This window comes from Phyllostomus hastatus, unplaced genomic scaffold (genome assembly GCF_019186645.2).
Source record: "Phyllostomus hastatus isolate PE091 unplaced genomic scaffold, TTU_PhHast_1.1 phas_scaffold_28, whole genome shotgun sequence".
Lineage (NCBI taxonomy): Eukaryota > Metazoa > Chordata > Mammalia > Chiroptera > Phyllostomidae > Phyllostomus > Phyllostomus hastatus.
The window spans coordinates 6,403,159-6,427,893 of record NW_025334022.1 but is presented as its reverse complement, the minus strand read 5'-3'; the positions used below and the strand labels follow the sequence as shown (position 1 = coordinate 6,427,893).

The following is a 24,735-nucleotide window of genomic DNA, read 5'->3' as shown; positions in this document are numbered from 1 at the left end:
AACTGAGTTGAAGGATTTGCTGCACCTTTTTGCTCTGCAAAGCATAGAGGAGGCCTGGGCATCCTCTAATCCTTTTAGAGAAAACCTCCAGAAAGCAACCTATGAATCCCTGAGCTGGTCCAGCACAATCAAACTACTAGATACATGTAGATCTCAGCAAACAGCAAATCCATGACAACCATTCTGGCAGTACACTCACCTTTCCCTGGAAGCCTGCCAACTGCCACTGGCAGGCTCAAGAAAGCAAGAAAGCAAGTGCCAGTTAGTTTTTCTACTTTGAGTTTCTCTGCCCTTCCCCACACATCAACTGTGTCTGCCTACATGGTCTTGGGGTAGGGAGAGTAGTATGCTTTCTTTGTGTATAATTCCTTAGGTTCATAGATTCTGACCCTGGGAAGACACTAACCTGCTGGTCTCTCTAATACATATATAAAACAGTCAATGAAATAGCACCCTTGGAGCCCTTGGGGGCATTACACAAGCTGTCAGTTAATCCTTCCTGCATTCATTACATAATGCCTTCTTTTCAGAGTTTCTGTGGACAGCCCTTGAACTGCTGAGAGCCCCCAGAAGCAGCAGGTCAGGTTCTTTTGCAGGAGATGTCTATAGCTTTGCCATCATCATTCAAGAAATTATGGTCTGGGGAACCTCATTCTGTATGATGGATCTACCTGCTGAAGGTAAGCAAGAGGTGAGAAAGGGCACCAGTGGCTAACCATGACCCAGACTATCAGGCCAACCCAGGCTGTTGTGAACTGCAGAAGAGTGAACACAGCTATTTGTTTGTGCTAACTGCTTGCTAGACTGCAAGTAGCCTGTGTTCTGTGCAGGTGGGACTTGCATTTGGAAGAAATTTTCCCACCCAAGAAGCTGGTCCTTTTCCAAACTGTGACATAAACCAAGGGCCTACAAGATCTATGTCAGTCCTTTATTTTTTTAAATTTAAATTATTTTATTGTAGTTCAATTACTGTTGTCCATATTTTCTCCCCACCCCCTCCAAACCCACTCCCTACCTTGCTTCCACCCTCCTGCTTGGTTTTGTCCATTTGTCCTTTATAGTAGTTCCTGGAAACCATTCTCCCCACTGTCTCCTCTCTGCTCCCCTCTGGCTATTGTTAGATTGTTCTTAATTTTAATGTCTCTGGTTATATTTCGTTTGCTTTTTTTCTTTTGTTGATTATGTTCCAGTTAAATGTGAGATCATATGGTATTTGTCCCTTACCACCTGGCTTATTTCACTTAGCATAATGCTCTCCAGTTCCATCCATGCTGTTGCAAAGGGTAGGAGCTCCTTGTTTCTCTCTGCTGCGTAGATTCCATTGTGTAAATGTCCTATAGATTTTTGATCCACTCATTTGCTGATGGGCACTTAGGTTGCTTCCAGCACTTGGCTATTGTAAATTGTGCTGCTATGAACATTGGGGTGCATAGGTTCTTTTGGGTTGGTGTTTCAGGGCTCTTAGGGTATAATCCCAGCAGTGGAATTGCTGGCTCAAAAGGCAGTTCCATGTTTAGCTTTCTGAGGAAATTCCATACTGTTTTCCACAGTAGCTGCACCAGTCTGCATTCCCACCAACAGTGCACTAGAGTTCCCTTTTCTCTGCATCTTCTCCAACACCTGTTGTTTGTTGCTTTGTTTATGATTGCCATTATGACTGGTGTGAGGTGGTATTTCATTGTGGTTTTAATTTGCATCTCTCTGATGGCTAGTGATGCTGAACATCTTTCCATGTGTCTCTAGGCCCTCTGCATGTCCTCCCTGGAGAAGTGTCTGTTCAAGTCATTTGCCCATTTTTAAACTGGGTTGTTTGTCTTCCTGGAGTGGAGTTATGTGAGTTCTTTATATAGTTTGGAGATCATGCCCTTGTCCAAGGTGTCATTGGCAAACATGTTTTCCCATATAGTTGGTTCCCTTTTTATTTTAGTACTGTTTTCTTTAGCCATGCAGAAGCTTTTTAATTTAATGAAATTAAAAAGCTTAATTTCTTTTTGAAATTAAGCTTTTGAAATTCATTTGTTTATTCTTTCCTTTATGACCCTTGCTTTAGGTGACATATCCATGAAGATGTTTCTGTGTGGAATGTCTGAGATTTTCCCACCAATGTTTTCCTCTAGGACTTTTTATGGTGTTACGACTTATATTTAAGTCTTTTATCCACCTTGAATTTGTTTTTGTGTATGGTGTAAGTTGGCGCTTGAGTTTCATTTTTTTGTACCTAGCTGTCCAGCTCTCCCAACACCATCTGTTGAAGAGGCTATTTTTGCTCCATTTTATGCTTCTTCCCCCTTTGTGAAATATAAATTTACCATAGAGACGTGGGTTTATTTCTGGGTTCTCTGTTCTGTTCCATTTGTCTATGTGTCCGTTTTCATGCCAGTACCAGGCTGTTTTGATTATGGTTGCCTTGTAATATAGCTTGATATCAGGTATTGTAATCCTTCCTGCTTTGTTCTACTTTCTCAAAATTGCTGCAGCTATTCACGGACATTTATTATAGGAGACTGTTCTGTGTGGCGTGGGCCCAGCTCCTACTCGGAGATGCACAGGACCCATGCCCATGGATAGGTTCTCCTGTGGGGAATCAGGCCTGCAATGTACCTAGGCCCTATGAGTCTTGCTTTTTGCTAAAATTTCCTCACCCTGAATTGAGGATATTTACTGCAAAGTAACTTCCTAAAATCCATGCTAAACCTTCCAAGGATGAGTGTAACCAGTTCAACCACTTTTGCCTTTTCATTTGCAAATATCCCTCTTCTGTGATGTGATTAGCAGCATTGGATCCTTTGTTTTCTGTAAAAGGTAACCACCTAAAGCGAACCTGGGCATAGTAAATGAGGACCATCATGTGATGGGCAGAGAAACTCAATAAAGGCCTGTCCTGGTGGAGGCTGTGGATTTTTACTCCCCTTGAGAGAAAAGCCATGCTGTCTGTTTTCCTCCACTGGACTTGGTAGCCTCTGTGAATGTCTCATTTCATCCATAATGATGTGGATTCTGCGGGCTGGTGTCTGCATCAGTTTATGATTCCATATAAATTTCTCAAATGTTTGTTCCATATTTGTGAAATATGTCATGGGTACTTTAATAAGGATTGCATTGAATCTATAAATCACTTTGGGTAGTATGGACATTTTGATGATGTTAATTCTTCCAATCCATGAGTGTGGTACATGCTTCCATTCATATGTGTCTTCCTTAAATTCTTTCTTCAATGCTGCATAGTTTTCTGAGTACAAGTCTTTAACCTCTTTGGTTAGGTTTATTCTTAGGTACTTTATTTTTATTGTTCCTATATCAAATGGGATTGCTTTTCTTGATTTCTGTTTCCGATGTTTCATTGTTGGTGTACAAAAATGCCTTTGATTTTGGAGTATTGACTATGTAACCACCTCTTTTGCCAAATTCATTTATTAGGTTGGGTAGCTTTTTTGGTGGATTTTTTTGGATTTTCTATGTACACTCTCATCTGCAAACAATGACAGTTTTGTTTCTTCTTTTACAATTTGGATGCCTTTTATTGTTTTTTCTTGTTCGATTGCTGTGGTTACGATTTCCAGTATTATGTTGAATAGTAGTGGTGAAAGTAGGCATCCTTGTCTTGTTCCTGATGTTAGTGGGAAAGCTCTAACTAAGTTTTTGTCCATTGAGTATGATGTTGGCTGTAGGTCTCTCATATATGGCCTTTATTATGTTGAGGAATGCTCCCTCTATTCCCACTTTGCTGAGTGTTTTTTACCATAAATGGGTGCTGACCTTTATCAAATGCCTTTCCACATCTCTTCATAAGATGATATGAATTTTGTCTTTCATTTTGTTTATGTGGTGGATTATGTTTATTGATTTGTGAATATTGTACCATCCTGGCATCCCTGGGATGAATCCCACTTGGTCATGGTGTATGATCTTCTCAATATATTGCTCGATGCAGTTTGCCAATATTTTGTTCAGGATTTTAGCATCTATGTTCATGAGCAACACTGGCCAGAAGTTTTCTTTCTTTGTTATGTCTTTATCTGGTTTTGAGATTAGGATGATGTTGGTTTCATCAAAAGAGTTTGCAAGTCTTCCATCTTCCTGACTTTTTGAAATAATCTGTGGAAGATGAGGGTTAGCTCTCCCTTAAATGCTTTGTAAAATTCTCCTGTGAAACTGCCTGGTCCATGGCTTTTTGTGTGTTGGAAGCTTTTTTCATTACTGTTTCAATTTCATCAGGTGCTATTGGTCTGTTCATGCTTTCTGCTCCTTCTATATTGAGTTTTGGTAAATTATATTTTTCTAGAAATTTGTTCATTTCACCTAGGTTTTCAGGTTTCTTGGCATATAGTTCTTCATAGTAATTTCTTACAATCCTTTTGTATTTCTCTGGTGTCAGTTGTAATCTCTCCTCTTTCATTTCTGATTGTGTTTATTTGGGTCCTGTCTCTTTTTTTCTTAATGAGTCTCCTTAAAGGCTTGTCAATTTTGTATATCTTTTCAAAGAACCAGCTTCTGGATTCATTGGTCCTTAGAATTGTGCTTTTAGTCTGTATGTCATTTAATTATGCTCTGATCTTGGTTATTTCCTTCCTTCTACTTGCCCTGGGTTGTCTTTGTCGTTGTTCCTCAAGTTCTTGTAGGCACAGAGTTAGATTGTTTGTTTGAAATGTTTCTATCTTTTTGAGGTAGACCTGTATCACTATGATTTTACCTCTGAATATTTCTTTGGGTTTTGATTGCTGTTGAGACTTTCTTTTATGGGTCCTTTCCACCATCTGGTTAACTGAGGGTCACTCTGTCCACCACCTCTAGTGTTCTGTTGTGCAGGTGTGGCAAGTTGTGTTGAAGCTGGTTCTTCCTTGTGTACAAGGTTTTGGGCATTCTCTCTTGTTCTTATTCAGTTGTTTGTTCTGCGTAATTTCTCCACTATTTAGTTGTACTTCGAGACACGTCCTGAATTGAATTCGTGTGGCTTCTACTGTCTCCTTCACTTTCTTCTGTTTTTATCTCTTGGTAGTTCCTTTGTTGTTGGTTTCTTCTTCAAGCAGGCATCCTGGTGTTCACAGCTTCCACCTACTCTTTTTTGTGATCAGTGGAGAGGGAGGCAAAAGTGTTTAAGTTAACAAGAATATATTCTATCATACTTACAGTACTAGTCCATAGAGAAGAGATAGGAGATCCTTTCCTATGTATAGTGTTAACCATGATCTTTCACCCAAGTAGCCATTTTTTTGGAAATGGTGGAAAGAAGATAAGACTCTTGTTGGGGAGGGGGGGAGAATTGTGAGTTGGATTTAGAAAGCAGTGAATTTGTGGTAGGTCAGATTATGAGGTAAAGTGAGAGGAAAGGATAGAAAATAGGTGTAGTGTGTGAGACAATAGAGTTAAGCACAACAGTAATAGAGTTCAGGAAACCGTGAAGTGGGCTAAGACCTGGGAGGGGTGCTGTGTAGTGTTTACAATTGCATGAAGGAGCTATTATTTACAATAATGGAGCAATAATCTGAATGACAGAATCTATGAGATACAGATAACCAGAATAGGAAGTACAGGACCTAGAGTAGTGTGCTAATGGAACACAAGTCTAGTGAAACACAGTAAATTAACAATGCACTATGAAAGAGTTATCAGGGGAAACCCGTCAAATGATACAATATAAACAGCCTATCAAATCAGACTATACAGAAAGATGAGGAATACAAAAATACTAATAAAATAAAAGATGTAAGACTAATGAAAAAATAATAGTACAAATATGCGATAGCTTGCAAGTTCTCTGTAGTAGCAATGTGAAATATGTCTCACTGTCTCAGCTGTTGGGATGCCCCCTCTTTGGTCCAACTGTGGTCTTTTTCACAGTTCCAGGGTTTTTTTGTCTCACTTGTGGGAATTATAAAAAAAAAGGAAGGGAGAAGAGACAAAAAGGGAAAGAAAGGAAGAAGGAATAAAACAAGAAAGAAGGAAAGAGAGGAAGAAGGAGTTAAAAGAAAAAAAAAAGGAATTTTTTTTTAAAAGCCTCCCACTGGCTTCAAACTGGTGAAGCCAGTTTTGCTGGTCTTTCCTGGCTGCAGCAGGCTGAGGAGTGATTGATTTTGCTTTTCTCTCTTCCTGATCGGCACTCAGTCAGCCTCTAGCCCAGTTCCCCAGCAGCCTCTGGTCTGGGTTTGCACTCTCCTGGGGGCTTTGGGTGTGGGCACTGGGCCTTCCTCAGAGGGCACTCTCTGCAGGGCTTCGGGCATGCACGCTTGGTCGGGCCACCTCTGGTCCCTCAGGTTCAGTGCCTACTCTTCCCAGGACTATGGAAGTGTGGGCAGGGGCCTTCCTCACCACATTGGGAGAGCCATGTGGCTGGGTGGGGAGGAGGCCAGAGTGGCTGCTGCAGGAGAATTCTCTGAACATCCACCAAGTGTCTCTTTTTTCCCTTTTTCTTTTTGAGAAATTCCTCCTGCTCAGGCCTGCCACTCCATACAGAGGCCTTTCCTCTCACACAGCCCACCTCTCCAACCAGACTGGGGACTATCCAGGTCAGGGCCCATCATGGCCCAACTCTCAACTCTCCCCAGCCGGCATCCACAGGCTCCTTGAGTGCTCACAGCCCCGTGTGTTTGCCACTTAGTCCTTATTCCCCTCTCTGGGACTTCAAGCAACCAGGTCTCTCCTGGTGCTTGCTGCTCAAACCTTGTTTGGCAGGGGAGGGAGCCGTTGAGACAGCTCTCCCCCAAGAACCCTGTGGCAGACCCAGTGGGTGCCTGGCCTGGGGGCTGCAGCCCCCCTGGTCCCTGTGCTGGTCCCAAGGACCTTATTGTCTGCAGCACTCTCCTTACTGTCTGGTCTTTCAATGCCAGCTACAATTTTTGGTCTCCTATCTTCATATATGCTGGGGTACTGTTGGCTGTTCACTCTGTTCCTAAGTAGATAGGCTAAGTGTTTCACCCGTGTGCAGGGGGAAGTGGGCTTTGCTCACACTTATATCACTGCCATCTTGGGGAAAAAATGTTTTAAAAGAGAGCAACTGTGCTAGCTCATTCAGGCCACCATCTATTTGTGTGACAAGGAGGATCACTCCAGAGCTGTGTCAGTAGTCACACCCACTCTAGTATCAGTAAATACAATTGGCTACAAATGAGGTACTGATGAAGTTGATTTTCAATAGACCTGTGATATTCCCCCAGTGTCATATCCAAAATGAGGTTAGAGACTACCTCTTTACAGACATTCAATCAAGTGTAGAGTTTAATGCCATATTTTAGTTACAGTTATTAGCTTCCAGATGAGCACACTAACCAGCTCTTTTAATGAAAAGACCACTATATTTCTTTTATTCCTCCCTTCTGTGCATAGTCAGTACTTAATAAATGTCTTTTGCATATGATTCATTCCATTTTCTTGTTTCTAGCTGATCATTGGGTAAGGAGTTGCTTAAATCTGAAAATTCAATTTCTATTATCAGTTCTATATATTCAATGTGAAATGTGTAGAGTTCCCTTGGTGCAGACCAAAATATGACTTTAATGTTCTACAAGCTCACATTAGTCCAGGCTACTATGCCAAATCTGCTTTGCAGTTCCATGATCAATTTCACTTCATCTTCAGTTGCACTTCAAAAACAAAGTCATATGCTTAGCAGTTCTTGGATAGCTATGTCCATGGACTTAGTCACATCTGTAGAGTTTTCCAGGTGTCAGAAAAGCTGTCTGACAACAGCTTCTAAGTTCCATGCTGCCTCCACAATTATGGGTGCACAGGCTGGTTGACTAAGACTGGACTCATTTTGCAAGCCTATTTCTGCACATGAGTCACAAGGAGTGGGATCAGACAGGGCATCACCCACCGTGATATACTCCACCCTGTCATCAGGAACCAGTTTGTGTATATTGCTGAAATTTGGCAAGAGCTGTCTTGCCTGGCAACTGCCAAAGCCAGAGATGCTAAGAGCCTAAGTGTTTTTTTAAATATAAAAACCATTAAAAACTATATATAAAATCTATGTTCTTCCCATAGTAGCATGAACAAATCACTTTGCTCAGCCAGGATATAGATAAAGGCACATTGTAATTCTGACATTGCCTTAGTAGTAGCAGTACATAACCAAGAAAAAGTTGCTGGAAGCAGACAAATGCAATGATGGTTTGTAAGTTTTCTTCTCAAAGAAGGGTGAAAGGAGTCATATCATTGATACCATGGATATTTTGATAGAAACTAAGGGTTTTATGTACAGGCAAGTTGGAATTAATTATTTCAGAATCCCAAGCTCCTTAGGTTGAGAGATTATTGGTAGTTAAGTTCAAGGGACCTATTTGATGAAGCCAGAACTCAAGGAGACCTAACTAGTTCAAAAAGAGGACGAGAGAAGCATAGGAGGGAGCTGGCTAGAAAGCAACTGATTCTGCATGTGTGTCCACAAACTAGGTGAAAAACTAAAAATGTCAGTTCCTTAGCTATTTCTCTTTTCAGCATGACTCCCCCAAACCCACCAAGCTAGCCAATTTTTTCCTTTACCCAAAGAATTTATTTTTTTAGTTGTTTTGATCAAATACTAGGTGTTTTAATGTCACTTAGCTACAGGTTCATTTCTAGAACAAGAACATAACATGTTCAATCCAACATCACTCCCTACTGGTTTGCCATGAGACTAGAAAATATGTGTTAAATTTCCTTAATCTTCTCAAATTATCTTTTTTTTCTTTAAAACATCAAAACACCAAGTACCTTGCTCACTTTCTCCTCTTTTGAGAAAGAATTTCTTTCCCAAAAGTAGGAGGTTACCACCCCATCTATCCTGCTATAGGTACTCATGTAACCCTGTTGATTTCATCCAAGAAGCTGTGTTCACAGTGTCTCTGACAAGCTGTATCTGGCATGGTGAGGCCCACCACTCCAGCAACAAGGGGCCTTATAGAGTAGTAGGCAGTTAGGGTTAGTCAACAGGTATGCATCCAACGCTAATAGAGGAGCACTTCCCAGGGAAGAAATGTAACTGCATAAAAGAATAAACTTGCCACCAAATAGTTCTGGAAATTTGTAAGAAGTCTTATAATGAATAAGAAACTCTTTGCCCTATGAAGAGCAAGTTTATAATGATGCAGACATGACTACCCTCCTCATTTATACCTTTATAAATACTCAAGCAAGCAACAGTTATACTCAAGATGCTTATATCTGTCAGCAGGGACAAATAAGCATCAAACTCAAACCAGAAAATCCTACACAGGGACTCAGATTCCAAACATGTTTGTTGCAAGGAAAAATGTGACACTTTCTTGTGCCTTTGTGTTGGAAGAAGGAATGCCATAGGGCTATATGTCTCTCAAACTGTGTCTATCAAGAAAATTATTGCTATGACAGTTTTAAAATTTAAAAAGTAGAGTTGACTTTCAAGCATTCGTATTAGGTGCATGAAAGAGCAGTATATAGAGATGATCCAAGAATATTTTCTATTTGCACTAAGAATGTTTTTTGTCCTTACATTTTAATATAACCATGTTAGGTGTTCACTGAGTTGAAATTACTTGAAAAAATGTCAGCAACCATACTGAAAATCTAGTTCAGGAGTATCTAAGAAGTTCCCCACCTTCACCTTTTTCATTTCTACACTGTTTCTACATTATAATTGCTCAGCACTATTTTTTTGTTTTGCTGTTTCCTAAGTTAGAGAAAGCAATTAGTGTTTTTGCCTCCAAAAGTTCTATCTGAACTTTAATTTGTAAGAATAAAATTAAGAACTAAGGAACCTATGCTTTTCATTTTAATAAATTTCTCACCCATTCAGAAGGATTCACTGAGCACTCAGCTAGGCACCTAGGGGAATAAAAAATGTAACATATAATCTCAGTTCTCCAGGATATTATAGACTAATTGAAAAAAAAGAGATTAGTAAACAGGAAGCAATTAACTAACAACCCAAAACAATGTATGGTTGAGGCAAGATAAATACTGTAGGCAGAAGTGCTATAACAGCTTAGAACAGGGGGTGGGGTATTAGGATTTGATTCAGTCAAGAAGCATTCAGTGGAGAAGGTAGAATTTTATTTGGATCCTGATGAGTAGGTGGGATTTGAATAGGAAAAAAGGGACAAGAATCAAAGGTTTTTGGTTGAGATTGAGCATGAAATTTTGGGAAGCTCATAGAGAAACCAGTCTGTGTAGTTCAGGTATCTAGGGAGAAACTGAAGACAGGGTTGGATATTAGGTTGTACAAGCTGTAGGACCCTGAAGCACTAGATAAGTTTGAACAAGGAATTATATGATGAAAATTATTTTTCTTTTCTTTTTCCCCCCTCAGACCATTATATAGAATGCATTGAAAGGGGAGAAAGTATAAGCAGGGAAACCTGTTAGGTGGTTGTTTCATTAATCCAATCACAATGTTGTGAGTACTGGAAAGGAGATGATGATGGTTAAGGGGCATGAAGAGTTAGTGAAAGAGAAACTTGTGAAAGAAGAATCAACAGACTTGCTGGCTATCTGATTGACAACCATGAGGAAACTGGCATGGACTGATGAGCTTATGCTGGTTTGTGGGGAAAGGTGACCTGAAGTTTTAGATATGTTCAATTCAAAGAATGATGGGTCAACCAAAAATATATACACTGGGGGGGGGGTGGAGATGTGAAACTGAAGTACAAATGAGATAATGAATGTTTTTCTTTACAAGAAAAATATTGAATACCTACAATGTGTGAAGCATTCAGTATACAAAAATGAGTAAGATATGATTCCATCCATGAGGGAGCACATAGTTTAAAGGAAAGACAGATAAACAAACACAGATTATGCTAATAACTATGAGAAAGATGGATAGGAAGAGGAGTAGAAGCAAAAAGATGCTGTTGCAATGATCCAGGCATGAGATGCTGGTGGCCTAGGCTTGAGTACTGAGAGTCAAGAAGAGGTAAGACATATTGAAGAAATATTTTAAAGGTAAAATATTCAAGACTTACTAGTTGGTTGAATGGTGAAAGTCAGAGTAAGGGAGGAGTCAAGGGAAATGACTCCCAAGACTAACTGAAATAAGAAGGTGAATGGTGATTCCATCAATTAAAATTGAGAATAAAAACAGAAAAAGGAGGAATTTTGTGTGAGAAAAATCATTTTGTTTTGGATGTGTTGAGTCTGATGTCCATGTGGAACATTCATGTGGCAATGTTAGCAGCAATTTTGATATACAAGGATAAAGCTTAAGAAAGAAGACATATGCTGAAGTTGTGGAGTTGGAAGTCATCAGCACACAAGTGGTAGTTAAATAATAGACATGAAATCAGAAGAGTATACAAGGAGAGAAAAACAGTGGATAAATGGCAAAACCCTAAGCAATATCAATATCTAAGTGACAGATGGAGACAGAAGAGATTATCAGTATCAGACAATAGTGAAAAATGAAAGCCACATTGCAGTGGGTTGAGAATGAATTAGAGGTTAGAATGTGCACAGAGCAAGAAGACCATTGCTCAGGGTTTTGCAGAAAGTGTAGAAACAGCCATAGTTAGTGAGCAGGACTTGCTAAGAGAGGAAATGAAATGGAGAAGAATCATTCAGTGAGTGAAGAGCATGTCAGAAAAGCCAATTGAGGAAAGTTTTAGGAAGGACTGTCAAGAATATCAAATGTTGTCGACTTATGAGCAGACTAGGACTGGGAAAAGTGGTGAGGGGTGAAACCAGATTACAAAGGGGCAAAAGAGGAAGTGGGTACTGAAGAAATGGTATAGTGAGTATCAATCACTTTTAAGAAATTTGGTAGGAAATGGGTGAAAAGGATGGGGGAAGAAAAGGAGCCTAGAAGAATAAAGCAATGATAAAAAGGAGGTGAGTGGAGATGGGAGCAAGGGCTACTACGTGAGATATCTGTGACATCAAGTGAGATATTTGTCAGGATACCTTGTGAATTTGTGAAGGTAGATAAGAAGGATACAATGAAAGGGAAATCCTGAAGATATTCAAGCAAGTTGGAAGTAGTGTGGAAGACAAGTACTTCAAGAGTTGAGATTTTAAATAAGTGAATTATCCTATATACAACACATGCATGTTGATTATGTATCATATAGTCAAACTTGGAAATGTTGGCTTTAACAAGAAAGGTAGATCTTGGTGGCTGCACTGGGTAGGGGTCTGTCCTGCACCTAAGTCAAGAAGATGGTGGCCGCAGAGAAGATGAAACAGTCACTGGAGTTGATCAACTATGCTCCAATTTGTTATGAAAAGTGGCAAGTACATGGTGGGGTACAAGCAGACTCAGAAGATGATCCGATAAGACAAAGCCAAAATGGTCATCCTCACTAACAACTGCCCAGCCCTGAGGAAATCTGAAATAGAGTACTATGCCATGTTGGCCAAGACTGGTGTCCATCACTACTGTGGCAACAATATTGAACTGCGAACAGTGTGTGGGAAATACTATACAGAGTGTGCACACTAGCTATCATTGATACAGGTGATTCTGACATCATCAGAAGCATGCCAGAACAGACTGGTGAAAAGTAAATCATGCAAAATTTTTCTTTAATAAAACTAGCCAGAGCTTGGTTAAAAAAAAAAAAAAAGAAAGGTAAGCTGAAAGGGTTTCGTACCTTGAGCAAGGACTGCTGCCCACTGGGAAGAGAGTAAACTTGAGTAAGATTGAAGGAATTATGCAACACTACACACCTGGATAATCCAACTTCTAGTAATCAAGAAAGTGACACCCTCTCCCTCCTTTTCTAGTTTTCCCTTTAGACATACGGGAATGTCATCTTTTGCTTTATTGGTCATTGTTACCTGAGTGCAGGCCTATTCAAATCCGGATTGGCACCTCTGGCATACACCGGATCTCAAAGGTATCCACAGAGCTCAGAATCTCTAGGAACAAGTTTGCAATCTCAGCTGCATTCTGCCACTCCTTTTTGGGAGGCCTGAGGCCATCATGTTTAAACATCTCCAATGGTCTCTACCTGGGAAATGGGGGTGGGGGAACAAAATTAGCAAGCAACTAAATTCTGGTGTGTTTGTGTATTTGTGTGTATATTTCACAGTGTTTAATGGGTGTGATGAGAGTCAGGTGTTCTTTTTGTAAAGTAAGGAAGACAAAGAGGTTGTCAGTAGTTCACAGGCCGGGCTGCACATTATAATCACTTAGGGAACTTTGTTTTAAAAAATACTGATGTCTAGGTCCCACACCCATAAATTCTGAAGTAAGTGCAGGTACTTTGCAAACTCCTGGCTGGCCATAGAGAACTCTGAAGCTCCAAATAATTCCTGGGGAAGAGAAAAAGAGATTTCTGAGACTGTCTGTGGGTGCCCATGGGGAAGCTTCCTAGGAAAAGGTGAGCATGGTGCTCCGCCATCAAGCATATTTCTCTAGATGATTTCAAGTAAATGAGCTACAGCAGCCTTAAATCAAGTACAGGAAAAGGGAAAAAAAGAAGATCAAAGAGTTCATTCCTTCTGCTTTGCCTTGCCAATATGACAAAGTTAGTTTTACAGTCCCATTGGCTGTGAGAACTGCATCTTCTACCACCAGCTACCATCTCCTCTCCTAGTGCTACCACACAAGGGGCAGCAGTACTAAGCTTCAACTGTTTTGCAGGCAGAAGTTAGAGCTGGACACCTGAAAATAAATCTGTGCTCCTTGTCTTTTCCACAGAAGTGTGCTCACTCTTTTAGGTGACTTGGAAAAGTAAGTTGGAACCTTTCAAATAAATCTAAAATATCAGTAAGTTGAAAGGACTTCTATGAAATCTGCCAGTCAGACTCTTCTAGTACAAGTTTGGATCCAATTAAAATCAATGTTCTCATAGAGAACAGTACCCATGAATTCAATGCTTCAGAGCATGAAACTATAAAGACATGCTGTCTTGGTTAGAATCACAGATGTATCATTTATAAGCTGTGTGACTTTGGGCAAGTCACTTTACCTCTCTGTGCTTTAGTATCCTTATCTGTAAAACAGGGAAAATGACAGTACCTACCTCATAGGATTTTCTAAGGACTAAAAACTTAATACATGTCAAAGCACTTAAATCCCACCTGGTAGATGATAAGTGCAAGCTATCTCATCATCATCATCATCATCATCATCATCATCATCATCATCATCATCACCAAAGTGATAAGTCTTGAAACAAGCCTTAGGGCTGTGGCTATGACTTAGCTCCAGAGAAAGTTTAGTAATCAGCAATAGGCCCTTCATCATAATTTCCTATATAGCCAATAACAATGACCCTATTTACTTATGGAACTTTGTACCTCAGCATGCTTCCTATAAGGGCCTCCTTTACCTGGCACACTTTGAGAAAAGGATCACTGTCCTCAAATAAACATACCTTCCTATACTGAAGAAGGCAATGGGTTCTGTGCAAATGCTATATGATAGGGAAAAAAATTCACTGGCTGGCCATTATGAGAGAATGGTAGTTGACCCTTCACCATTGAGTCATTCACGTGGGAGTCCAAATGATATGGGTGAGAAGATTAAAAGGTCAGGGAGCATGGGCACTGCCTGGCCTTGTTGTAAGACTGCTGTGGGAAACTGTGGGTTGTATAAACCAGCATAAGGACATAGAAAGGGAAGAAAATGCATAGAAAAGAGTCTGGTTGAGATGAGGTGGTATCAGGAGAATTGAAATTGAAAACAAATCACCCAGTTCATAATTCTGCAGTAGACTTCTCCCTTCCATTTCATGTTATCAAGTTCCAGGGGGAGTGATTCCAATTTTACAGGTAAAACAAAAATGAAAACACAGATTTGGTGAATTACTGCTGGTTCAATATTTTAACTTTTCACTCAGTTTTTTTTTAATGAACAGGTATAAAAAAAATTGATTCCATTTTTGCATTCACATAGCCCTGCTCTGTCCTGGAAACAGCCTGCTAACTCCATACTGTAGCCATAAAGTACCAAAATACCTAATGGTCACATCTCAAAGACCCCCCCAACAATTGTCTGAATAGTATCAGGTGCATTAATTAAACCAGCAGCTGTGTTACTCCCCATGCTGAATCATTTTTTATTTTAGTTTCAACTGAATTAGCTTTTGGCAATTTGTTTTTCTCTTTAGGCTGCTTGAGTTCAACAAGTTGAGATAGGTAGTCTGATTCCATGGGTTTTTCCTCCTTTATAGTCTCCATGTGTACTTTTTTTATTGGTTTGTAGTTCCTGATGACTGACAGGTATGATGTCTATTTGTGAAACCTATTTTGACTCAGCTTGGTCTAGCCCTGAGGCTCTCTACCTGATCTGAAAGAGCCTTGTATAATCTGAGATAAACACAATGCCCTGTGTGTGATTTAAGAGTTGGAGCATTTCAGACATCTGTGAAGGATTCAATAAAAGGGGCTACGCATTCTCCAGGTCTGCTTTGGTTGCTGGGACAGATAAGCTGTCTAAAATTTGGGATGCCTGGGGCATCTTTCTCCATTAATAATACAAGTTTCCATGTTGTAGACAATGTGGAAATGTCACTTCATAGCTACAAAAATTTTACCAAGTTTCTGCCTAGAGACAAGATAACACATAAAATCAAGGGCAAGGAAGCATTACACCAAAAAAAGTGAATGTAGTCATCTGTTTTCTACTCATCTTTTGCAAACTTTGACAGGAAGAGTAGAAATCAACAATTTGGAGGAGTGGAGAAAGGTAGGAGCACAGGATTATGACCTCACAGTTAACTACTTCCCAGACCTCAGACCAATAGGTGGTCTTTTAGTTGTTACCCTGTAGCAATCCCTAAGAGCCTCAGATCCAATAGCTCTTCAATATGAGTAATGTTAGAATTCCCTTTTGTATAAAAACGGTACCTAAAGGGGAAACCAAAATTTAACACCATGTATTTCTACTCAAACTTCACCAAGATGAACTCTATAGCAGTCACCAACTACAGGAGAAACACCAACACTTCTTCTGAATTCCCTTCAGTGCCTAGCATAACACTGCCTATACTGTGGGTAGTCAGCCACTGAAGTAACACTCTTCTTAGTCCCAACCTCTTAGACCCAACCTCTTCTTAGTCCCAGTTCTAGAAAATGGCTTAAAGGAAATCTCATCAGCAATTTCTTGCTGGGTTAAGACTGTTATTTTGAAAAGTGTTAAATTATATACATTCTATCTGGCTTTCATTTCCAATGGGATACCAATGGAAAATTTTAAATTCACTACTTAAATTTTAATTTCTTTTTTTTTTTTACTTTTTTACTCCACTCATTGTGGAGATAGTCATGAAGCCCACAATGTCACTGAAGTACAAGGTGACCAAGTCAAAACATTCACGTTTGACCATGCACCCCTTTCAGAGGGATTCAGCAACTGGTGTGAAGAGCAGACAGAGCAATGCATCAAATGACACAGTCCTTCCTCTATGCCACACACACATCTTCTAGAATACAATTTCTCCAAAAATCACTACTAAGCAAATGATGAGGAAGAAAATGTCACTTGGATGAAAACATTAATTAATTTAATTATTCTATAAATATATATTAAGTGCTTACAATGTGCCAAGCACTGTGCTAGGTACTGGAATATAACAATGAACAGACAGTGCTGCTCTGTGCCTTTGTGGAGTTTTTTTAGCTCTGTATCCTTCTTCCTCAGCACCCCATGCCCTTGGGGAATGTCCCCAGATGGTTGCTTTGGAAGGGACTAGTCTCCCCAATTATCTCCTAGAAGGTGATGTTACACCAGAATAAGGTGCCTTGGAAAATTTGGAAATTGTAGTAACAGATAAAGCTTTTAACTAAGGGAGGAAAAACCTAGAAAAACAACCCTACTACTTTCCTCTAAGCAATGCCAATTAAAAGCTGCTTCTTTTTAATTGGTCAACTACCAGGCAAAGTGATGAAATGATGCATAGAAAAACAAAATCACCCAAAACTTAAATGACCAGCATGATCTACAGGTAGTAGGAAATTAGGAAGTGTACTCTGCTCCCTTGATTTCCAATTTTTCTTTTAATTGAATGTGTGTCTCAAACCTACTGGGAGTAGAGAGGGTGCTGGAAAGAGAGAGAGCAGTTAGTTGATGGACTTTTTTTTCTATTTTAAATAGCACACTGTTGCAAGGATTCACACTCCTCTGGTATTCACACATACAGTGGTAGCATCTGTGTTAGAAGCCTTCTGTTTTCTGCTTTTCAATTTCCAGCTCTTCAGTCTACTCCCAGATAAAATCTTCCAAGTTGTTAGAATATTTCTCCAACATCCGAAGCATAGAATCAACATTGGTCTTCTCCTCTTTATTGAAAGTTTCAAATGCAAAGTGAAACAGAAAGAAAACCCAGAGAATTCTTACACCTGAAACTTAGTGATGATAGAGCAGGACCCCTTACCAAAAAAAATCTCTTCCTTTAAAATGCCAGGGCAGAAGAGGTGAACCCAAGTAAAAGTAGCAAAAGTCAACACCCACCCTCATTGTTAACCTGGACCATTCACAGGGCTTTTTTTTTTTTTTTGAGTAGTTGTTCACCTGGGTTTTCTGTTTCTTTCAAGTGTAAGCAAAGGTGTTCTGGGAAGGATTCTTTAGTTCTGAGATACTATCACATGAAACATAGCCACTCCAAAGGCAACAAGGATTTGTTATTGAACCCAGGCCAGTTGTGGGTGGTATAAGGGGAAAGAGATCAGGGAGTGCTGTTTTATCCTTCTACATTAACCTACTAAATTATCCTTATCTTCTAATGCTGCTGTGTTGCCAGTTCTTGGGCAGTGGAATGTTCTTTGACCTCTTAAATATGACCCAAGTTCTACCCCTGTTTCTTCCCTCTGGAGTCCAGAAAAAATGGTGTTTCTTATCATCTGCCCTTCATGTTAGGGTAATGTAGAAATCCAATTGGTCTTACCCCATTATATGTCCTGATCCTTTAGAAGTGGCTGTATGCCACAGATTTTCAATATGCCTTCCTGGGACCCTTTCTACCTACAGAGATGGGGAACTTGGCATAGCATTGGAATCATGAGGGGGTAGCCCCTCCTTGCTGCTATATTCAGCACACACAAGGCTGTGTTCACAACAAAAAAAAACTGGTGGTAGTTTTGCTGGGAAGACATCTAGAAATCTGTCTCAATGAACCTTCCTATATGGCTGAGCCACACATCTGCCATTTAGCACTCAATACCCCAAGGCTAACACCATTAGGAGTTTTCTTCTAAGCCTGGTCTACATCTAGATGTCCACCAAGTTCCTGCTGGTAATCTCAGTAGCCAGATCAGATGCTTTGGGTTCCTCCTATTGCCTAATGCAGGGAGCCTTACACTCCTTTCTCCATTTAAGTTTTATTAGCTACAGGGGGTTGGGAGGCTACCCTTATCTTTTAGGCAGTCTAAACTTACACTGAAGCATTTCAGTGAGGGCAGCTTCAGCTATGTCTTGTTTGAAGGTTGCACGATGTACACTCCAATCTATCACTAGCTTCTCTGTTGCCATCTGAAATAACATCTCTAGCATCAACACAAAGGCAAATGCTTTTTCCTTTTCCTCATGGTAACTTTTTAGAAATTTGACCTTTTACATAGTATTGAACATCTCCTTGAGTGTCCTCAAGAAACCCAGTCAGGCTAATGGAGGCACTGTTAGCTGGGGACAGGGATGACTTCATATGCAGGGCCCCTTGGGCTTTCAATCTCACTGTTTCTTTTTTCTGCCTCAGATGCCTGCCACTCACAAAGCATCTCAGTGCTGTACTCCAGCCAAGCTCAGAAGTCTCTTCACCAGAGCTGACAAAGTACTCACCAAGAGCACCCTGAGTTTCAGCATCTTATAGTTCCAACAAAGCCCTAAACTGCCTGCTCCAACATAGGAACTGCACCCTAGTTCCCTTAGTAAGACTCTCTCTGTCCTTTTCTCATTTTCCCCTTTTAGTTCCCCACTCTAAGGAAAGAATCAGCTATTTTAGAAATTCCATATTTTAAGTTTATCATTTCTCAGGCACTTTATTGCCTCATGTTCTTCCCCAGGAACCTAAGTTATCTACTGCTTTTGTACTCCATATTTGCACTTTCTCCAATCTTGAACACCTTTTCAAAAACCCCATATTTTTCTCTACCCTCCAAAAATAACCTGCAATTATTTAAGTAGTATACTCATCAGAGTTTTCTGTGATCTTCAAAGCAATCACAGCTGTATAAGGATCCCCATTTATTCCATGATACCCATCTTGTAACAGTCTCAATGCTAGTGCTTTGAAAATACCGGATTGTTTAATTCTGCTATTGAAAGGTTGGCTAGGTCAGATTGTAGATGGTCTGGAAGAGAAGGCCAAATACAGAAGAGCACAAAAATGAACCCATGTGCTCTTTAAGAATGTGTTGGGATGTTCTAGCATCAAAGGTCTCCAAGTGGCTACTTCCCCCAAAAGAGTGCCTTTTACTCTTGCTAGAGGTTCCTTCCACAACATGACAATCCAAGGAGTTAGTTTGGGGTAAGCTGGGTTCAGGATGGCTACTGGGTAGTGCTAAGATTCATGCAACCCTTACCTGGTTAAATATTTCATCAAAAGTTGGTCGTTGTTCTTCAGCTTCAGCCCAGCACTGCTTCATCAGCTGGAGACATTCTGGAGGGGTGTGCTCAGGAGGAACCACTGGTCTGTACACAGGAAGAGGCTTCTCAAGTTTGTCTATGGTTTCTGTCCAGAAGCAAGAAAAAAGTCTACAAATCATCAGAAAAGCACTAAGAGTTAACAAAGATAAGTGAGTTTTAGCCAAGAAAGGAGAAATCACAGAAGGCCCATCTCCTTGCTTGCTCCTTAGATAACATGAATATAAATTGTATCTGAACAAAGGTTACATCAGTCAGTTGAGGATGGGGTAAAAAATCAGTCAATTGAGCTATTGTTATCATTTAAACAGAGCTTTATCCTGCTTCTGCTAGGTTTTATATGTGGCCTATATGATGTCAATTATAAAACTAAAACTCTGATGATCTGATTCCCTTCATTCATCCCCAAATCATCTAAGTCTTCTAATCCTCACAGTAGACACAATTACTACCCCACTGCCTTAAGGCCCCAGCTCAGCTCAGGTCCAGGCTATGGGTCCTGCCTGGCCCTTAAAGAAAGAGAATTTAAAAATCCAGTAGATATTTCAGGACCTCATCGGGGTCCTCTTGGTTGCTGGTCTTTGAGCTCCACTTTTGATGGAACATTTATCAGACTATGGGCTGATTGAGCACTTTGTATGCATTGTTTCACTTGCTTCTCATTATACACAGATGAGATAAGAATCTTTTATTTCTCAAAAGGGAAAACTGAGGCACTGAGAGAGTAAGTAACTTACTCAAAGTCACATGGATAGTAAGTGAACAGAATTTAAATTTGATCCCAGGCAATCTCAGTCTATTACATTGTCCTTCTTGTAAATGCCTCATACTTCAACTGGAATTTTTAAACTCCAATTCAGACACAACAACCACCATTGACCAGAGGTCTAGATCAGTCAAACTTATGTTTTTACAAAGGGAGAAATCTCCCTGGAAGTAGAAAATGGTTAGCCATCAGTGCCCCCAGCAACCCACACTAGTCTCAAACAGGTCTCTACTTCCAGCCTAGCCTTCTCTAAAGTATTCCTAAAACATGAATTTGACAATGCCACTTTCTTGCCTAAAATCCATTCATGACTTCTTATAACCCACAACATAAAATCCAACCCCTGACTCATTTCCCTGACTCAATCCCTTCAGCTCATTTTTTATCCTTAGTCCCCAGTCCACAACCCCAACACTAATATCCTCATTATGACCAAACCTTGCTTGCCCCACCAGTGTGCTCTTCCCATTTGCTGTAACACTACAACAGTGCTGCTTTAGACCATAATAAACATCCCCTTGCCCAAATTAAAGAGTTTCAGCTGTTGCCTCAGACAACTCAGCTCCTTGTGACATCACACCCTTTGCTCTTTTAACCCATGTTGACCTATACCAGTAATAGTTTCTCCATCACAGCACCCTGCTCTTTCAATGCAACAGATTTCATGTAAATCAACCCTTTGAGGAGCAACTGCCCCCATTCACTCTAGCAGAGGGAGTCTGTGTCTCTTCTTCAGAACACCATCAAATTGAATAGGTCACCTCTGTAATTACGTCAACCATAATTCATGCCCTTGAGGAGCTCACAGACCAACTGAGGAAATAAACAATGACCAACAATATGCATGCTCTAGCAGACAAACTCTCAGGTGAACACAGAGGGAGCACCAAATTCACACTGAAGAGGTCACAGAAGGATTCCAAGAGGAGGTGACACAATTTAGATGAGGCAAGGTAGGAAGAAGGTGAGGTCATTCCAGGTGAACAGCCTGTGAGAAGACATGGAGGTAGGAGAAACCACAAAGATTTTAGACCACTGCCTGTCATGGGTTTAGGTAGAGTGTGGGGAGTGACAGAAGATAAGCCTGGAGAGGTGGTTAGGAGCCAGACTATAAAGAGTCTTGTATGTAATGTGGAAAATATGTGCTTCATTTAACAAGTGATGGAGGACAGTTGGGGAGCTTTGAGTAGAGGAAGGATGTGGGATTCTAAGTGGGGCAAAGGATAGCTAAGTACTTGGGGGGTTTTGTTTTGCTTGCATTTTTTTAAATCGTTTATTTTGAAATAAATTTAGGCTTCTAGAAAAATTGTAAAAATAGTAAAATTGCCTGTATAGACTTCACTCAGCTTCCCCTAATGTTAACAACTTATATCACCATAATATGAGGGAAACTAATATTAGTACAGTACTATCAATATTACTAATCTAGAATCTTCATTTGAATTTCGTCAATTTCCCCATAATATTCTCCTTCTGTCCTGCATTTCAATTCAATATCCCACATTGGATTTAACTGGTTGGAGTTGTCTCGAGGAGTTATTTCTCAATCTCCTCCAATCTGTAATGGTTCCTAATTCTTTCTCTGTCTTTTATGACTTTGATATTTTTGATGAGCATTGGCCAGTTATTTTGCAGAATGCCTCTCAATTAGGGTAGGTCTGATGTTTTCCCATAGTTATATTGGGACTATAATTTTTTTGCCAAGAATACTCCACAGGTGGTATTGTGCCCTTCTCAGTGCATCAAGTCAGGGAGTAGATGACATTGATGTGCCTTGATCACATGGCTAAGACAGTATCTGTAGGATCTTTCACTAATAAAGTTAGTGGGTTTGTACTTTTAGAATATGCAAATATCCTGCTTACCATCAAACTTTTGCCCACTGTTTTTACCACTTATTTTGCTGATAGCCAAAGGGAGAGGAGGATGAAAGCCTGTGGCATGACACAGGAAAAGTATGGGAGGACGATGCCATCCAGGAGCACTATTAGGGATGCTGAAATACATGGCAGGGGGTGTCCGAGAGGAGTAGAGGGAGGTTAAAAATGAAGGACAGGTGAGAAGATGGAAGTCAGGTAGGGAAGAGCTGAGTCCACTTCCCCCTGTACACAGGTGAAATACCTAGCCGATCTACTTAGGAACAGAGTGAACAGCCAACAGTACCCCAGCATATATGAAGATAGGAGACCAAAAATTGTAGCTGGCATTGAAAGACCAGACAGTAAGGAGAGTGCTGCAGACAATAAGGTCCTTGGGACCAGCACAGGGACCAGGGGGGCTGCAGCCCCAGGCCAGGCACCCACTGGGTCTGCCACAGGGTTCTTGGGGGAGAGCTGTCTCAACGGCTCCCTCCCCTGCCAAACAAGGTTTGAGCAGCAAGCACCAGGAGAGACCTGGTTGCTTGAAGTCCCAGAGAGGGGAATAAGGACTAAGTGGCAAACACACGGGGCTGTGAGCACTCAAGGAGCCTGTGGATGCCGGCTGGGGAGAGTTGAGAGTTGGGCCATGATGGGCCCTGACCTGGATAGTCCCCAGTCTGGTTGGAGAGGTGGGCTGTGTGAGAGGAAAGGCCTCTGTATGGAGTGGCAGGCCTGAGCAGGAGGAATTTCTCAAAAAGAAAAAGGGAAAAAAGAGACACTTGGTGGATGTTCAGAGAATTCTCCTGCAGCAGCCACTCTGGCCTCCTCCCCACCCAGCCACATGGCTCTCCCAATGTGGTGAGGAAGGCCCTGCCCACACTTCCATAGTCCTGGGAAGAGTAGGCACTGAACCTGAGGGACCAGAGGTGGCCCGACCAAGCGTGCATGCCCGAAGCCCTGCAGAGAGTGCCCTCTGAGGAAGGCCCAGTGCCCACACCCAAAGCCCCCAGGAGAGTGCAAACCCAGACCAGAGGCTGCTGGGGAACTGGGCTAGAGGCTGACTGAGTGCCGATCAGGAAGAGAGAAAAGCAAAATCAATCACTCCTCAGCCTGCTGCAGCCAGGAAAGACCAGCAAAACTGGCTTCACCAGTTTGAAGCCAGTGGGAGGCTTTTAAAAAAAAATTCCTTTTTTTTTTCTTTTAACTCCTTCTTCCTCTCTTTCCTTCTTTCTTGTTTTATTCCTTCTTCCTTTCTTTCCCTTTTTGTCTCTTCTCCCTTCCTTTTTTTTTTATAATTCCCACAAGTGAGACAAAAAACCCTGGAACTGTGAAAAGACCACAGTTGGACCAAAGAGGGGGCATCCCAACAGCTGAGACAGTGAGACATATTTCACATTGCTACTACAGAGAACTTGCAAGCTATCGCATATTTGTACTATTATTTTTTCATTAGTCTTACATCTTTTATTTTATTAGTATTTTTGTATTCCTCATCTTTCTGTATAGTCTGATTTGATAGGCTGTTTATATTGTATCATTTGACGGGTTTCCCCTGATAACTCTTTCATAGTGCATTGTTAATTTACTGTGTTTCACTAGACTTGTGTTCCATTAGCACACTACTCTAGGTCCTGTACTTCCTATTCTGGTTATCTGTATCTCATAGATTCTGTCATTCAGATTATTGCTCCATTATTGTAAATAATAGCTCCTTCATGCAATTGTAAACACTACACAGCACCCCTCCCAGGTCTTAGCCCACTTCACGGTTTCCTGAACTCTATTACTGTTGTGCTTAACTCTATTGTCTCACACACTACACCTATTTTCTATCCTTTCCTCTCACTTTACCTCATAATCTGACCTACCACAAATTCACTGCTTTCTAAATCCAACTCACAATTCTCCCCCCCTCCCCAACAAGAGTCTTATCTTCTTTCCACCATTTCCAAAAAAATGGCTACTTGGGTGAAAGATCATGGTTAACACTATACATAGGAAAGGATCTCCTATCTCTTCTCTATGGACTAGTACTGTAAGTATGATAGAATATATTCTTGTTAACTTAAACACTTTTGCCTCCCTCTCCACTGATCACAAAAAAGAGTAGGTGGAAGCTGTGAACACCAGGATGCCTGCTTGAAGAAGAAACCAACAACAAAGGAACTACCAAGAGATAAAAAACAGAAGAAAGTGAAGGAGACAGTAGAAGCCACACGAATTCAATTCAGGACGTGTCTCGAAGTACAACTAAATAGTGGAGAAATTACGCAGAACAAACAACTGAATAAGAACAAGAGAGAATGCCCAAAACCTTGTACACAAGGAAGAACCAGCTTCAACACAACTTGCCACACCTGCACAACAGAACACTAGAGGTGGTGGACAGAGTGACCCTCAGTTAACCAGATGGTGGAAAGGACCCATAAAAGAAAGTCTCAACAGCAATCAAAACCCAAAGAAATATTCAGAGGTAAAATCATAGTGATACAGGTCTACCTCAAAAAGATAGAAACATTTCAAACAAACAATCTAACTCTGTGCCTACAAGAACTTGAGGAACAACGACAAAGACAACCCAGGGCAAGTAGAAGGAAGGAAATAACCAAGATCAGAGCATAATTAAATGACAT

The 24,735-nt window shown here is 40.7% G+C and overlaps 1 protein-coding gene and 1 pseudogene across 1 annotated transcript in view; one reads left to right on the top strand and one right to left on the bottom strand.

Annotated features, from left to right (window-relative positions):
• Positions 1-8,761: 8,761 nt before the first annotated feature.
• Positions 8,762-24,735, bottom strand: part of GUCY2F (guanylate cyclase 2F, retinal) — a 112,352-nt gene continuing 96,378 nt past the window's right edge. The window contains 10 exon segments of the mRNA XM_045817456.1: positions 8,762-8,834; positions 8,836-8,872; positions 12,730-12,843; positions 12,846-12,879; positions 12,882-12,902; positions 13,129-13,206; positions 16,143-16,255; positions 17,036-17,062; positions 17,065-17,198; positions 19,418-19,565. Coding sequence (XP_045673412.1) covers positions 8,762-8,834; positions 8,836-8,872; positions 12,730-12,843; positions 12,846-12,879; positions 12,882-12,902; positions 13,129-13,206; positions 16,143-16,255; positions 17,036-17,062; positions 17,065-17,198; positions 19,418-19,565 — 779 coding nt within the window.
• Positions 12,109-12,456, top strand: LOC123805166 (annotated as a pseudogene).